The sequence below is a fragment of the Acanthisitta chloris genome, unplaced genomic scaffold, assembly GCF_000695815.1.
Source record: "Acanthisitta chloris isolate BGI_N310 unplaced genomic scaffold, ASM69581v1 scaffold14288, whole genome shotgun sequence".
In the NCBI taxonomy this organism is placed as follows: Eukaryota; Metazoa; Chordata; class Aves; order Passeriformes; family Acanthisittidae; genus Acanthisitta; species Acanthisitta chloris.
This window is the reverse complement of record NW_008688783.1, coordinates 22,156-39,336: the sequence shown is the minus strand read 5'-3', so window position 1 is coordinate 39,336 and position 17,181 is coordinate 22,156. Positions and strand designations below refer to the sequence as shown.

The 17,181-nt window shown below is 42.6% G+C and overlaps 1 protein-coding gene across 1 annotated transcript in view; it reads right to left on the bottom strand.

The window, feature by feature from the left end:
* RALGPS2 (Ral GEF with PH domain and SH3 binding motif 2) overlaps positions 1-17,181 on the bottom strand; it is a gene marked incomplete at both ends in the record, with an annotated part of 40,238 nt that overhangs the window by 5,230 nt on the left and 17,827 nt on the right. The window contains 5 exons of the mRNA XM_009081170.1: positions 6,672-6,823; positions 7,634-7,769; positions 8,436-8,503; positions 11,082-11,172; positions 11,653-11,790. Coding sequence (XP_009079418.1) covers positions 6,672-6,823; positions 7,634-7,769; positions 8,436-8,503; positions 11,082-11,172; positions 11,653-11,790 — 585 coding nt within the window. The remainder of the gene's footprint in view (positions 1-6,671; positions 6,824-7,633; positions 7,770-8,435; positions 8,504-11,081; positions 11,173-11,652; positions 11,791-17,181) is intronic.

The window sequence follows — 17,181 nt, the reverse complement described above, 5'->3', positions numbered from 1 at the left end:
CACTACCAGTACAGTGAGAAAACTTCAATGAGTTTTTGCAAGCAAAAAGTTCCACTTAGAAAGTTTTATCTGTACAGAAATTGCCAATTATACTTTTAAAACCAATGTAATCTGTATAAAAATTGGGCCAAACACTACAGCTATTGATTTAACATTTTAGAAAATTGTCACAAAACCATGGAAAAGGCTGAATTTTAGCATTTGACTATCCCTCTAACATCCATATAGAACATCTCCAACAGGATGTTTTAGATTCTAAAAAACCCCAGGACATATTTTGCACAACAGAAGTTCTGATACTAAAAAACCCTTTGCTGAAAAGCAAAGGAATATCTATTCCATCCCTCTCTCCACAACACCACAGAGGTGAAAGGAACTCATTTTGAACTTGATAAAAGTCAGATGTCTAGCCAAGTTCTGTTGAAACATTAAGTGCACTATTTGACTGTCACCTCAACTGGAAATATTTCATTCATCCAGTACCTGAAAAACATATCACCTTCTTAAATTCTTCTCAAGCATGTACTCAATATTTGAGTTTTTCTAACAACCTTGAGCAAGTCTTCAGGTTAAACTTAATAGCAAATCTTTGGTAGAGTATCATCTATTAACTGATGCTCTAAACAGGTTTTGGCTGTATGTAAGCAGTCACGTAACACAAGCACTATCTTCCTGGTCAAAACTAAATATTTCTTGTGCAGGATTAAAGAAAACAAAACATCTGAGTTGTGTTTATCTTTACTCCTTACCATGAAGGCTTTTTCCTAGCTCAGGAATAACAAAAATTGGCAAAATGGGTTTTTTTGCTAACTGTGCTGGTGATTATCTGAGAAGGCTCAGGATTGTTTATGCAGCTCTGGCACTGCAGCTCAACTGAGATGTGACTCTTCTGTTCACATCTGCAGATGTGCACACACAGCTGGCTGTGCTCCAGACACACTGTGATAGGGAATGCCTACACTATTCCATACCCACTCCCCTGGTCACAGCATCCACTCACTGCTGAAAGCCTGGGGATATTGAACACTTCACACAGGCTTCCTTTATCCAGGAGTTAGTCCCCAAAGTCAAACAGGTGTTAATATAAACAAACCAACCCCAAAGAGTTTGAAAAGCATTCAGACTCAAAATTCTTTCCCCTTCTCAAATCTGTCATCGACACTCTCTTGGCTCCAGCTCCAGTGTTTCCAGTGCTGGTGACTGACCTGAAAGAGCTTGAAATTCTAACATGAAAGCCTAAAAAACTGGTTGAGAGGTCTGAACATCAATTACTGTAGCTCAACAGAGCCCAGCTAACACCATGACCAAAACGTTCTATTCTGCCTGTTTGAGTTTATGACCATATTGAAAATCCTCATATCATAGAATCAGCGAATTCAGGGGTTGGAATGGAGCTTAAAGATCATCTAGTCCCAACCCCTGCCCTGGGCAGGGACACCTCCCACCAGAGCAGGTTGCTCAAGGCTCATCCAACCTGGCTGTGAACACTGCCAGGGTTGGGGCAGCCACAGCTTCTCTGGGCAACCTGGGACAGTGTCTCACCACCACAACAGGGAAAACTTTTTTCTCCTCACATCCAACCTAGACTTCCCTGCAGTCTATATATGAATATATGTTAATTACCATTTAACTCTTGTAATTAAATAGCTCAACTTTGTCTCCCTAGTTAACCAAGTAAGAATGGTGGGATGACTGGCAAAGGACTCAGGCAACATTGTGCCAGAGAACTGGTACAACCTTTAATACCATCACTGACAATCAGCTGCACTGTGCAAAATGAACAGAAGCAAATCACCAAATGTATGAAGACATGGCAGAAACAGGGGTTTGTAACAACCACAAAACACCCAGAGCATATGCCTTGGACCAAGCAGTACTAACAAGGATTGGGGTGCTAGAACATATCCCTCTCCTCCTCTCATCCAGGCACCTACATGTGCCTTTTCAACCTCCAGTACTCTACAGCTGTTTAATTTACCCTAGCACTAATGAAGCAGTGGCAAATCACAGTAGCAAACCAGAGTATCCACATCTAGGGCAAGAGACAGGCACCTACACACTCATTTAAAGGAAACATAAAACCCCCAACATATTTCTTGGGCCTGAAACCCAAGCCAAACTCCCATGTCCTGACGCAGGCGGCGATGACTCACGGCAGGGTGAGGAATCAGACAGACATTGGCTGTGTGAAGGTCTTCCCTACTGCACAGGCTGCCAAACCCCTGAAAGTCAAAGCACACACTGTATACCTACACCCCCATTTATTTGAAGAGAAATATAATCCCTTGCAGGACTCAATAACTTCGAGGTGGTGACTTAATAGAGGAATCCATTAAAATGCTGATATTCCTGACATATTTCATGCCAGTTTTAGGTTTGTAAATGTACTGTTCTTACAAAGGCACTTTCTTATATTAATCCACACTGATTTAGAGTCATAAAATCATGGAATCATCAAGGTTGAAATTTAAAATATTATTTCAAATACCTTCCTTGACTCCACAGCATTAATTCCTCTGAGTGCATTAGCACAAAGTCTAACATAATTCCCAAGTGATTGCAACACACAAACAAAGGCAAATACTCAAGAGCCTTAGTTTTCCCAGAGCTTTCATCCATATCATTGCAGAGTAGGAAAAATAAGTGGAAAAAAATAGAAGGAAAACACCCCAAAGTTAGAAGAGATATGTATCCAATGCTGCTACAAACCATAATTGTTTCCTCTGAATCTTTAAAGATCTAAAGTCACATGCTCAATTTCAGCATTTCTGTGTTCATACCTTGACATCTGTTTTTAAGTCCTGTCTGTGAGACAGTACTCTAAAAAAACAACCTCCTCAGCAAAAGTACTTTGCATCCTGTAGGTTTGGTGCTGCAGGAGGAGAAAAGCCACACAGAAGCAATGTATGGGAAGTGGGACCCACGTTACACTGCCCCTTTGCTCCTAGAGTTATCTGAACAATCGGCCATTGTAAACAGACTCAGCTTGAGAAAAGAAATTCAGTAATAGAACAGAGCCAAATCATATGAAATGGTGGAAATCCAACACACTTTAGCAATAAAGAAATACACTGAAAGTATAAGAAAATAATGAACTCGTAGCAAACCATCTACTCTTCAGGAAAATATCTTATGAATGAAAGGAAATTTCATGTGATTTCTGAGTGGAACCACAATCTAGTAAAAGTATCTTAATTTATCCTACTTTTAGGGGAGGAGGTGACAGCAGGCAAACACAGGCAGGAGAACAGGTGGTCAGAACAGGCAGGTGGTTCTTTGAGCCCAGCCCAGAGCAATGCTTAGACCTCAGAAGGGCAGGAGTGTACACAGTGAGCTCACCAAAACAGAGTGACTGCGGAGCAAAACCATCATGGAGCTTTCAGGCTTACTGATAGCAAGTACTGAGGGCTCTCCATGAACTTTCAGTCCAAAGCAAAAGCATCTGCCCCTCCTTACTAGGAGCAGACATTCTGGATTGTCTGCACAAACCAGATGTTTTCTGCTGTGCTTTCATGTGTCGTCCTTCAAAAGTCTCTTTGCAAGCAACAGAAACCAAGAGTGGGTTTAAGGACTCAAGTCATGTAACCTCTTTTCAGCCCACACCTAAGAATGAAATCAATCATATCCTTGAGCTTCATTCTCCATGTGCTTATAAAGAGCTCCAATCATACCCAGCTCAAGTAAAGCTGCTAAGTTATGAACACCTAAAAGTGACAAGAGACATTTCCTATTGTTACATTCCTGAATTCAAGAGAACATTTCCCATCTGATACTGTATAAAGGACTGGACAAGTGGTTCTTCCTTCTAATTAGGATAGCTGCTGGAAAAAGGCTTCTCACTTCTGTCCAGCTAAGGAGCACCTGTATTCCAAAGGAAGATGTACATCTCTCTCACACACCACCCACAGCTCTAGGAACAAGGACTGTTTTAACCCAATCACAAGAAATCAATGTAAAAGGGGCTATATCTTTAATATTTTTGAGTCCTATTTTTTTTTACAGGAGGAGTTAAATGCACACAATCAGCCTCTGACCACTGAAACTAAGAGAAGAATCTGATAAAGGTCTCTGCCCACAGCTGTCATGTCCCAGATTTGGCCTGTTTTCCCCAAATCCCATACCTGGCTCATACTCAGCATTGCTGCTGCTTTAGGAATCACTCATAGCAATGAAAAACACCCACTTAGCATCCTTCATCTCTGAAAGATGAACTACATAGATGTAAAAGTTCTGGTATGCTCTGCCCCATTCCCAGACTGGACTGTCAGCCTTTCCCAGCACTACACAACGCTGTCCATCACCACCTCAACGTGTGTCTTTAGTGTAGACACACACTGCTGGATCCCGACAGACGCTACTGTCACTTTGCTGCTGTTTTGGTATTTAACATAGAGGCAGATTATACCAAATCCTCCAGTATGAAAGGATTGGAAAGGTCTGAACACTCCGAGGCCTCAAACACACGAGTGATTTAAGGTGGTGTTACAGTCGCCTTTAGAGGCACACTGAAGGTGCTGGCATGGCAGAAACTCTGCCCATGTTTTGAAGAGGGAACATTAAACCAAAAAGTTAAGTCCTATATAGGCTTATATGTAAAAAAGGTAGTCCTGTTCCTGGAGCAACAGGTTTAAATCCACGTTTATGGGCAAGGTGAGGAATAACACTCTTTTCAGTACACACATTCAGGAGACATTTTCCTTACCATCTTTTGAAGTGTGATGTAGAATACCATAAACCTCCTCTCTGCTGCAGTGACTGTACTACTTCCAAGTCCTGAGTAAACAGACTACTTCAAACATGATGGAGGAACTCAGCAGCTTCAATCAACTTCCTTAAATCCTGCTGAGGCAGCAGTACAGGATGCCAGACAACTTACATTTCCAAGAATTCGGCGGTAACAGACACTGCAAACCTCCAGGACTCACTCTTTTCCTCCATACTTATTTCTAGCACCTCTACCAAACTTTTGAGTCACTGAAGTCTTCATAATCAAGAAGCAGGAAAAATGACAATGATGCCAGACGGGCAAAACAGAGAGAAAACTGAAGCAGCCCAGTGTGGGGAGGTTGGAGGTGGCAGAGAGTGGGAGAGAGGAAGATCCAACCACAACTGCTGACCTTGCACAAAATGCCTAAGGTTGTTGTTTCACAAATCTTGTATACAAGTCTTCTAAAGTGGCAATTTTGTTCCAGCTTGTAAGGGTGATTACAGCAAATTGGTAAGGTCATGCCTGAGCTAGAGAGCAGAACTGAGAAAATCAGAGATGAGACAAAGCAGGAAAACCCTGTGTTTTCCAAAATACTTGGATGGCAACCCTTTCTCGACCAGCTCACGAAAAACTGCCTGTGAGCTCTGGCAAACCTTCCCTGCTAGGCTCTCAGGGAGGCAAAGAAATAATTCACCCTGGAAAAAAGGATCAGCTGCAGAGAGTTTTAGATATTTAGATAGGAAACATAAACCAAGAACTGCCCTGAGAAAAGGACAGTGCTGCATCTCAGCAAAGGTGACAGCTGTTTGGTTCTCCTGCCCTGTGCAAACCCTGAATGTTGAGGAGAAGCAGCAATCCTGATGGATGACTGGGAAATGGCAAACTTTGCCATGGCAGAGAAGCTGCAGAGAACAGTCAGGCAATGCACATTCAGCAGTGGAAGCTGTTTGAAGTGAACAGGTTTACTTAGACCAACTACTTTGGTCTAATTCCACAGATTTACTTACGAACTTTTCTTTTTTAATTATAGCCACTAGATATTTGTTTCTTTCCACATGAAATATTTAATGTTTGCTCAGGATATTGCCTGCTCCTCAGGAAAACAGATGCAAAGCTCCTGAAAACAGCATAATCTGAAACTCTCTGACCTCATTTCTCTCTGTGAAGGCTAAAATGCAGAACTGTTTTCTAAAATTCAATTGCCCAAAGAAACGTGAAACACGACATAGATCTTTTACTACCATAAATGCATAAAAATTGAACACCACTGAAATCTATCAAGCTAATAAACCTGAGAACAAGGACTGCAGTGAGAGAACCCATTCCTCACCCTGGCTGCAAACAGGTGGATCTGAGAGGCTCTAGCCCTGCCCTCCCTTCACACTGAGGATCTGTGTGTTAACAGCAAGAAAGAGCAACTCCTGTCACTGATGAACCTCAGGAAGCAAAAGTTCTCAAAAAAGAATACCCCCCTAAATATTTGAAGCTAGCTAACCTACCAAATTAAGTAGATTCTGACATTTTGAGGTATCTGAAAGTTAAATTTCTACCTCCTCCTGACAAAGTCTGAAGTATTTAGAAATTATGCTCTTGAAACAGCAATTTAGAGTTCTCACTGTCAAGACAATGTGGCATTTTAAATAGAAACCTTTCCATAAGGTATTTCAAACATGGATTGATTAAAGGGGGAAAAAAGAGAACAGAAAATTATGCCCTGCACTTCCTCCCACCTCCATCCAGGAAGAGCATCAGAAGTTGTATCATTAAAGAAATCTGCTTCTTTATAGCTCCTCAGTTCATGCTGTATGGATTGTGTCACCCTCCTCCACCTCCACTTCTCCAATTTGTCCCAAGACAGAGCAGTATTTTAGTACAGCAGTTCTTCAGGTGCAATCACCACCTCACAGTGCTCAGATCCTTACTGAAAGAACACATGCTGCACAGGTATGTTTGCAGCTCCTACCTATTGAGATCCCACTGGAAAGGGTGGAGCTCTCTGCCTGCCCTCGGGACGGGACGTGAGGCTCCATGACGCTGTCGTCCAGGAGGTGCCTTGGTCCTGCGTTGGGGAATGTTGCACTTTTGAATTCAGCTGTGTTCATCTTGTGGATGAAACTGGAGACAAACCAGGATAGAACTGTTAGAGCACTGTCTCTGATATGCTTCAGAAGGTGTTTCAATAACTCAGGTGCATGCTGTGTGTTCCTAGTGCCAGACCAAACCATGGCTCTAGTCACAAGCTGCAATTGCACAAACTGTGTTAGCTACAGGATTTGCTCCTTTGAAAGCTGCACAATACTCATGCAACAAAGTCAGGAGCACATCAACAATCACTTTCAATATCCCAAGGCATTTTTGTCTTGCTGTAACACATAACTGAACTGCAGAATTGCATCCTAGCTCATTAACCTTACACAATGGAAGTTATCAATTACTGTATTGCTACAATCTTGTGTTTTGAAAAGATGACCTGGGAATTGATGACACAATGACCAAGACATTAATTAGGAGTACACCTAACCTGAAGCCATTACTGCACAGATATGTGACAGCCTTACAAAGGAGGTCTCCCTATAAAAATGCCACTAAAGCAGTTAATTTTGAATTTGAAATAACTACACTGGCACTGAGTTGTTAAAAGTGATAGTTTTGTCATTCAGAATGAGCCATTTGGGTTAACTCCTTGGCTAGTCTTATCACAACTTCAGTCTTCCTGTTCTGACTACTCTTGGGTTTGGTGACCACCACTAGAGCCCTGAGCTTGGTCCCTGACCACAAATTGCTCTGTTAGGGAAGTATTCTGTAGATAAATTATGCTACTTCTTACAAGCAAAGCTTTTTGTATTGAATGAGTCATGAAAGATTTTGTAATGAAAAATTTTCAATCACAAAGCTTAGGAGTTTGAGATGAAGCAAAATGCTGACTTGTATCCCAGACTGTGACACTTCCTGTGCCCATGTGGTATCAGGTTCCGAGGAGAAGGAGGTGTTGGTGGCAGCAAAGCTCCTTCAGCTGCAACGTTTTTCCGCCCACTTTGTGGAGATGCTCCAACTTCAGAGCCTGGGAAGAAAAGAGGTATCACTCCCAAGTCATTCAGAGTCACTGTCAAGGTTACTACTCAGAAAACTGGGGAAAAGTTGCACAAAACCTCCATGTGTCAATTTATAGGAGACAGTCTGTGACAAAACTCATGGATATATTGATAACAAAGCCCCTGGACTTCAGGAATTTTGCACAGGGGTAAACCCAAAGACACTTAGCTCAGATCATCCAGTTACAAGGGATTTCTAAGCCCTAAAGGTTGCTGCGCTAGCTACACTGGCATTGAACATATCCCACCGATTCTACATTTTCAAACTCCTGCCTTCAACCACTTTTGGCAAAGTGAAGGACCAAAGGAATGTCCATTTTTGGAAGGACATTATCCCATGAAATGTTTAGGTGAAGGCCCTTCTGTCTGGACACAACGAAGAATGAGTATTTAATAGCTCTTCACCCCAAATGACACCACCAAGTTGGTGCCACAATACATACAAGAACTCAAAAAAATTACTTGATTCCTTCACATAAATTCTTTACAGATCAACTTTAGACTTTTTATTACAAATACACAGTGTTTAAACTTCACACTTCTTTATAGGCCTCAGGCAAACATTTTCCACATTTGCAATTCCCAAATAATGCACATGACAACCTCAGGTCTTCTCACATTGATTAAGCATTTACCTACTAAATCTTCTCTGGAAGCAGCAGAGTGGGGGGTGCTGGTCCCTGGTTCTATCTTTAAGGAAAGTCTGCATTGAAGAAACATTCAAAGTTACTTCATCAGGAAACAGAAATGTGAGTTTGTGAAAAAGTATTTGACTTTACAACTGAAATCTGCCTGTTTCTACCACTGCAAGAAATACCATGAGGTTCACACAAACTGCACAGTTATCTTTAGCTCATACCACTTCCAAAGCTGATGTTTCCTGCCTGTTGCTTTGGTTCATCCAGACCAAGCCAGGCTGGCAACACCACGCTGAGAGAAGAGCAGTCTCCACAGCAAAGGCCTGGCTGCAGCCCAGCCCTGCTCCCCCTTCCTGCACCAGGGAGCCCAACACAGCTGGCACAGCAGGCCACAAGCAGCCACAGGAGGCCACTGCCACCCTCGGTCAGCAAAAACTCCACGAGAACTCAGCCAAGTCACTCTGTAGAAGGAGCAGGGGAAGAGCTGCCACTTGGCACCACCTTCCAGGGAAAACAACCACACATAAGCCGGGACCTCTGTGGCCCTGGGATGGCTGACAGACATGGAGCTCAGTCAGTGATGACACTACTACTCCAACATAAAACTTGGGAAGAATAAGAAAATGTACAACTGCTTCCCCCACCTTGACTGAAATATTTCTGCTTGGAACGCTTTGTATTTTAAATCTTTCTATAAAGTGCACTAGTGTGCTAAGCCAAAACTTTCGTCCTTACTGGTCCAAAGGCCAAAATCCTTTTGTGTTTTGGAAAACACATTATCATCTTGATTCCATCCATAACTCAAGCTTTTTCTGCAAGAGGCACATTTTAATGCCATTTCCAAGAGACCCACAAAGGAGGCAGACTCCAGGAGCAGAAAACTCTGGGAAGATCAAGCATATTCTGTCCACACAATGTGCACAACCAGAATCTTGGAAATTACCAGAGTTGGAGAAGAATTGATTTTGGGGAAAAGTTTAAGAGCTCCTCTCCCTCTGATCCCCAGTTTAGCAATGATTCACTACAACTTTATAGCTGAAGTTTTAAAAATAGGAAGAAAACACTTGTATTCATGTCACAGTGGCTGTTGTCTAACCTCAACCTTTTTGCTGACAAACACCTTAGGGGATAAAAAGTAAACCAGTCGCTTAGAGTACGAATAGTTCTTCAAAATACACTACTTGGCCATAAAAACATTTGGCTTGGAGATGCACAAACCCCCCTGGTGTAACAGCAGACACTGTGCACAGTAGCCACGCTGCTGATCCATGTGCCATGGCCTTCACTCAGTTCCCTGCTCCCCAAACATAATTGTACAGGCTGCAGAGACTGTGGCTCCTTCCTCAGTACAATTCCCACCAGCAGTGAGTCCTACCTAGTGCAGGAGGAGAAAGGCAGAGCGTGGAGCTCATGAAAACAAACATGCCACTAAGAAACAAACACTGCAGGTAAGAAACTTGGGGTTAGGATGGCTTTTTTTTCCCTCCTTCAAATTTCTGACCACAGAGCTTTACTCTCAGTGATAAGCTAGCAACACCTCCCAAATGAGGCTGTAGAACACCTCAGCAAAGAGGCAAAGCTGAATTCTTGCACAGGGATGTGCAGTGAACAACTCAAACCTCAGCAGGGAAGCAAAGGCTCTGAGTCCTCATTAACTGCTCTCTGACGAACTGAAGGGTCCCCAGCTGCTGCCTTTTAGTAAATCCAAGTCAGGGCTATTAAATGGCAAAGCATATCAGTTCCTGCAGTGTGCATACCCCTCCTGCCGTTCCCATGCAGCTACACAAGCAGCCAATTCAAGCCCACCGAGGTGACAAACTTCCCGGGCGGGCAGGATGGGAATGGGTGGGGAACCTCCTCGAGCACATCAGCCAATGAACAAAAACTTCCTTCATAGGCCACAAATTTGCTTTAGGGTGTTTCCTATCCTCAGGGCTAGTTCCTGTCTCTTGCCAGAGATTTCCCACCCCCAGTTTTTGCTGGATGCCAAATCACTTAATACAGTAATAATCTTTTAATTAAGGAAGTAGAAACCTCAGGTGGCAGGAACAGGCAGAGACACATGGACAGTAACTTGCCTGTCAAAAAAATCAAGTGCTTACATTTTGCTCACACTGTGTAACTGATCTCAGAGAAAAGTATAAAATGAAAATTAAATATATCTGAAAGCAAAAGCCTAAAGTCACCCTCAGTAAGACCCTGGGACTGGATGCACAAGTGACTTTGTTCTGATGAAGAAGGACATAAGCCACCTCCAGTCATGGAGCCCACCTTCCTGACTGAGCAGTGTTACAGCTGAGCCAGGTGTACACAATCCTTATCAGACCTGAAAGCCAGGGCTTAGTGCAGTCTGACATGGAAAAGGAAAGAGATATGCCATCCAGCATGTGGAAAAATGTCTTGAGCACAAGATCCTACTGTAACCCCAACTGCTTGTGACTTGTGCATCTGAGGTGGTTGATTGTGGAATCACAGACTGGTTTGGGCTGGAAGGAACCTGAAAGCTCACCCAAACCCATGGGCAGGGGTTCCCATACAATGATACAACCCTCTGACACAAGTGCAGTCTCACAAGTGACAGGATTGGTGTCATCAAGGTTATCTTGTTACGAGTTAGGGTCAGTCATAGCATTTTGTACTTACTTGTAATTGTCATCTTCTACAAACTTCTGAAGCTCTTCTATGTACTGAACTGAGTTTAGATATTTCTGGACATGAGGCAACATAGGAATATCTGGAGAAGAGATAACATTCATTATCACTGCACCACTCACTGGTAAGCAAAGTTATCTCTTGCCTTTTTATGTGAGATGGAGGTACAAACCACAGCCCCTAGTGATACTGAAATCTCAGAACTCCGTGGCAGTTCTCATGCACTGAGCTGACACTCCACATCCATAAACCCTAGAGCTGCTCTGCTGATCAGAGCACAGGTAAGGGAAAAGTAAGACAACATCCCTGGCCAAAATGAAGGCCCAAGCCTGGAATGCGGAGGGCTGTGTCTCAGGACTCCTTCACAGCTCACAGTCCCTTCTTAGTGAGCTCTGTCATAACCAGCAATACCAGAATAAACCCAGACTTCTGGGCTGAGAGGATGAGGGAGGCTGTTAATGGCACTCACATGGGTCAGGCCTTACTTAACTGCCTTACAGCAGAACAATATTGAAGCCTGTAAAGTTCTCTTGAGCACTGCAATCTTTAGACAACAGCTTACCATATTCACAGGACTGCTGCAAGTCCGAGATAATTCGCAGAATGTTGTTCATTAGGTTTGTTCTCTGCTCACTCTCCAGAATGCTGGCAGTGGAGGGGTAGGCAGAGTCAATATATGTCAAGTCTGACAGGTAAATACCTGGAAAAGATTAGAGTTGAGTTTCTTTGGTTAGTGTCTTGCATTTAGCAGTAGAAAAGGCACCTCACTAACAGTATTGTGAAGGATTTTGCTTTCATTGACTAACGTGTCAGGTTGTCTCAGAATAGTACTTTGGAGCTGCCCGAGAAATCATTTTGATAAGATCTCCAAGAGCCTTCAGACCTTAGAGTATGACAGCAATAATGCTTGGGCTTAGAGGGAAGTACATCACTGTGTCACCGATGTCTGGGATTGAACCCCTCAATCACCAAATCCTTTGCCTTGTCAGCCTTATCTGAGCTGTCCTGGTGGATGCTGAGGGCAGGAGTACAGGCAGGACTGTGGGCAGGATTTATTTCCTCCTCTGCAGCACACCATGGTGACTGTAGATGATGTATTTTAGGGAGTCATCCCTCCAATCCAGCAATTAAAAAAAAACAATAGAAGGAAAATTATGCCTGTAACTCTTTAAGCTGAATAAAAAGTCCAATTCAACTTGCAGCAACATGGGAAAAGCTAGCTAAGGAAAAGACTGAAATGCAGAACTAATCCTATCGTTCAGAATGATCACAGCTCCAGAGATCCAACAGCCTTAGAGATAAGTCAATTTAAGTCTTCTACCTGCCTCCTTCCCCCACACTGTTTGTAATCTTACTCCTCTTTCAATCCCCTGATCATGTAGAGAGGCAAATCCTCCTCTTACACACTAATGCTGTAGATAAACTGCTTATTTTAATTCTAAATGCAACTCCATTTCTTGAACTTCATCCAAGGGCCGATCATTTTTGTCTCAACCAAATGAAGCACACCCTGACCGACTCTGCTGCTAAGAGGAACTGCTCTTCACCCCCTGCACCTTTCACAAGATATCCCAATTCTAAAGACACACAGACTTCAATAATGTTATTTCAGAAACTTATTTCATCAACAGGGAATTTTTCAAATTCTATTTTGCTTCACCTCTCAGCCTTGTGTAACCAAAATCATAACAAGGAGTTTGGCTTTACAGGTGGAAGACTATTAATTCAACCTCACAAGAGCAGCAGTTGTGTTTGTGCAGCACCTAACCAGCACAGCCCTCGAATGTGAGCTGGAAAACTCTGGGCACCTCTCCAAGACCAACACGCGCACACGCGTGTGTGCGCACACACACCGGCAAATTAAAATACCTGTGGCTGAAAGGTGACATATAAAACAGGGAATAAAAAGGTATTACACATGACCTGATATACTACTCAATCTCTCAATCTTCTACTCTGCTAGAAGTTTATTAAAAACCAGACAGGATGATCAGAATGAAGTAGTCACATTTCATTGCTGAGCTACCTACGCTGTCCTGAACGTAATGTTACTAAGTTGTGTCCAAACAAGCCTTAAAAGTCCCAAACCTGCCTTTTTTTAAATCATGCTTATTAACTGTAATTAAGGAAAGTCACTCTACCAGGCACCTGCACTAATCTGCAGGAATTTGCCAACTATGTGTGGAGGATTGTCTCTCTGAATGACTTGCTCAATTAGAGACTGTTTTTTCCTTTTAGCTGAATCAACATCTCTTCCGTAGAGAGCAGTTCCCTAAACCTACTGAATGCACTTCTAGGAAAGCTAAAATATTTTTGGAAGCATCCTAAGGTGATTCTCTTTTCAAATGCAATGCCTTGGTGAAGAAACCAACAAGATCAATGGCAGCAAACTGAATGCACTTCAGTGCTGGCTGAGTATGGCCAGAACCAAACACAGATCCTGCATTCCTCACAGAGTGTAATCTCCATGGCTTTTGCTACTTCTAACACCAGTCAGATGTTATCAAATATTCTGATACCTACCCAAACCCATCACACACACACACAGAGCTTTAACATTTTCCACATGTATTGGAGCGTTTAACAACTGGAACTGTTTCTTATTAAGTGAACGTCAAGAATCGAAGGCGACATTCTGCCGAATTCTTCTAGACTACAAATGGCTCATTTTTCCTGTTGTATCCAGCCAGGCTGCCCCTTTTATTCCCAGCAACACAAATCCAGTTTTATCAGCCTGAAAGAATCTTTCTTCTAAATGAAGCCCAGTACTGTAATAACTTGAAAGGCATCTTTAGGCAGCGTAGTAAAATTTTTTTTCTGCTGAACTCTTGCACAGTCCGTTGCCATATGGTACCTCCCTTCTACTGGCAAACAATCTTTCCTTGTTCCTAACCTCTCAGCCTCCCTACCCCCCTCCTTTTCTGGAGGGTATGGATAGGAAATCCGAAGGAGGAGTTTGCTGTGCTCCGAGTGCTCGCGGTGACATCACCGGTGGGCCGAACGCTGAGCCCAGTGTGTGTTTGTTTAAAACAACACTGTCCAAAAGTGATGTATATGGAATCTGGGTCAGCTGTGCCTGGTTAGAGCACTTCTGCATGTGAGAATAAAACACTGCAGTTGCAAAAAAACCCAACCCTTTCTTTCTCTCTTCTGGAATAACACATCCTGGAGCAGCACTTTTTCCCTTTTTTAACTGAGTAGTTAGCTGGTTATCGCATGGAGAAACCCAATTCCTCCACACAGCTTGGATCTAACAGAGAAAGACAAAAGCTGTTTTCAGCTCCAACTGCAGATTAACAATCCACAGCATCGGGTAATATAGGAAGAAAAAGCAGCTTGGCCTCTGGATTTTCCATCTACCACAGAAGCAAACCAGCTGGAAGCCTTTTTGTCTTGGTAAGTTTGAAAGTTATTCTTACTTGCAAGTTTAATTTTGAGCTCTTTGTGAATGCTACATACATCTCCCTCAACATACAATTGTGAAAGAACAAATCCCTCTCAGCCTGAGCAAAATTTGACAACTAACATTAAAACTCATTTTTGTGGCATTTGGTAGACTTTGGAAACCTGGAAAGAATTAAAGAGGACTCTGTGTAAGAGCAGAGACTAACTCATCCCAGTCGCAAGGATGAACAAGCCTCAGTTGTTTCACTGTATTGTTATCTACAGTTACAGAAAATTAGCACCACCAGACCCTGTGCTGAGCTTGTAATTTGGGTACTGAGAACATACTGATGTGAAATGCTGATCCTACCAGAGAGCAAAAGCCAAAAATCCTATCGATTTCAGGGCAGTTGGATTTCACCCAACCCCAGAGCATAGACCTACCATTACCAGAACTAGAAAATGGATACCTCAATAAAACCACTGTGAGAAGTCCCAGGCAAATCAATGCACAGCTCTAAGCAGCAATCATTGTAGACCCTTTCAGATACATTTGAACTTATGGTATCTCTGAGGAGCAGAAGTGGCCTGAGTTGTAGAGCCAAGCAAGACACCAGAGCCACACACTGATTCAGAACGTGATCAGGTTTGCAGCACAAAGACATTGCTGCAACAGGCACTGACTGATTCCCTCCTTCACCACTCTCTGGGAAGGTCACTGTACCTCAGCTGAAGAGCAGTTTGTTCCTAAATAAAGCTCCATTCCTCAGACACAAAATGCAGTGTACTGTGCATCACTATATGAAGTGGAAATTGGGGGGTTTGCTGCAGTTCCTTGGGGGACAGAGGGGAAAGGACCCTACTCCGAGTCAGCAATTAAAACAGGAAAGTTGTGTACAGACAAAAGGCAAAAGTACAGATCAAAACAAAAAAAGACTTGCTAATACATAGTTTTCTACTCTTTTCCTTTCTCCATGCTGACTTGGAGATAAAAATCCAGTAAATAATCCAGAACAATGGCAATGAATTTAAGTTATATGTCTTTATACACAACCCAGAGGACCAAGGGGCTGATGCTAAAAGGAGAGATGAAGAGTGGCAGAAAGCAAGCTTAATTCAGATTTAATAGCTATGGGAGGAAAAAGGTCTGAAGCAGCAAGAAAGGTGGATCCTTTCCAAGTTCTTGAGCCCTTTTCCCTACTATCCCTTTGTGCTGATTTACGTGTGGGAGAGAACAATCTAAACAACATCACCACAACCCCCAACTGAAGCGACACCGTGTGCTTTGCACACCAGATCCTTTCATTCAGGACCAGCCAAGGGGCTGATTTATGCTGCTTCCAACAATTCCTAAACCTTCCACAAATGAAAACAGCTGAGTCAATAATTTTAAAGCAATAAACTGGCTATGGGCAAGGTTTTAACTCCCTCTCCTTTGCTGTCTTCCAACTGTGGAGTTCAAATTTTGACATGTTTATTTTAAAACAAATAATGCAGCACTAATGTTATGCTGCTGCCACAAGAGTGACCTGAAGTATGGTGAAAAAATTGACTGTTTAAAGGAGTTTCCCCAAAAGAATGGAAATTCTGAGCCTTTACACTGCTGCCAGTAACTACATGGCTCTAACAGGTCTTAATTATTGTTTTATTGGGCTCATTTTTTCATAACATGCCCCAATTGGTTTGGTCCTTAAAATTTATACACCAAGGAGTGAAGTAAAATTTCCTGTAGCACACATGATTAGATGCCTAATATCTTCAGTATCTGTCCTACAGAGAACCCTGGAGCCCCTAAATCCCACATTTCCAAGCACAAAATGCACCACTCCATCTGCAAACACATCCAGTAGCTGCCAACAAATGCAAAGCAACCCTCACACCAAAAAAATCAGGAAATATATAGAATTTTGCTGTGCTTTCAGTATCTTCTATGACAAGATTTACAAATCTCACCCGCAGAGAATTCCTAAGTGTTTATCATTTTTAAAAGTGACACATTTGCAACGACTACTCCAAAACCCCTGGAGATTTTCAGATTGCTTTTCCTGAAAGGAATCAGAGTCAGGTTCATCTCGGAGGGGCAGAATTCTGTGACTCCATACATGATGTATCTGAGGAACAAAACCCCAGAACATATTATTCCTGGATCCCAGTCAGTACAATAAAAGCAACCTTGTTATTTCAGCACAAGGACTTGTTTATATAGGGAAAAGTAACTTACTGAGAGAGATACACTGAAAATCCATGTGAGCATTTCTCTTACACTGAGAGTGCTTTCCCCACATCGGTGTAACTTCTGTTGTTCTGGACCCGGTTTTAAGTTTAAAAAAATCCATAAAAATCCTCACTTATCCTGTGTAGGCATAGTTGAACACAGCTGGGTTTAGGGATTTCAGCTGCAGAGGACGAAGTTCCTGGTTAACAGTTACCATGGGCAGAGGATCTTCAGCCTCGGTACTATCACTGTCTTGAAGAACCCTCTGTTTCTCTTCCTCTCACACATAAGAGGGCACTGCAGGTATTTATCACTTGACCAGATTTTTTTAATAACTGATTTGAACAAAGATAAGCACTGGCACTGTTTTCCACACAAAGGGAATGCTGTATTCCCATTTACCTGCACCACCTCCATTTCATTTTCCCCAACACCCTGCACTGCCCAGGGAGCAGAGCCTTTGTCAGCTCTGAGAGAACAGATTCTCCCATT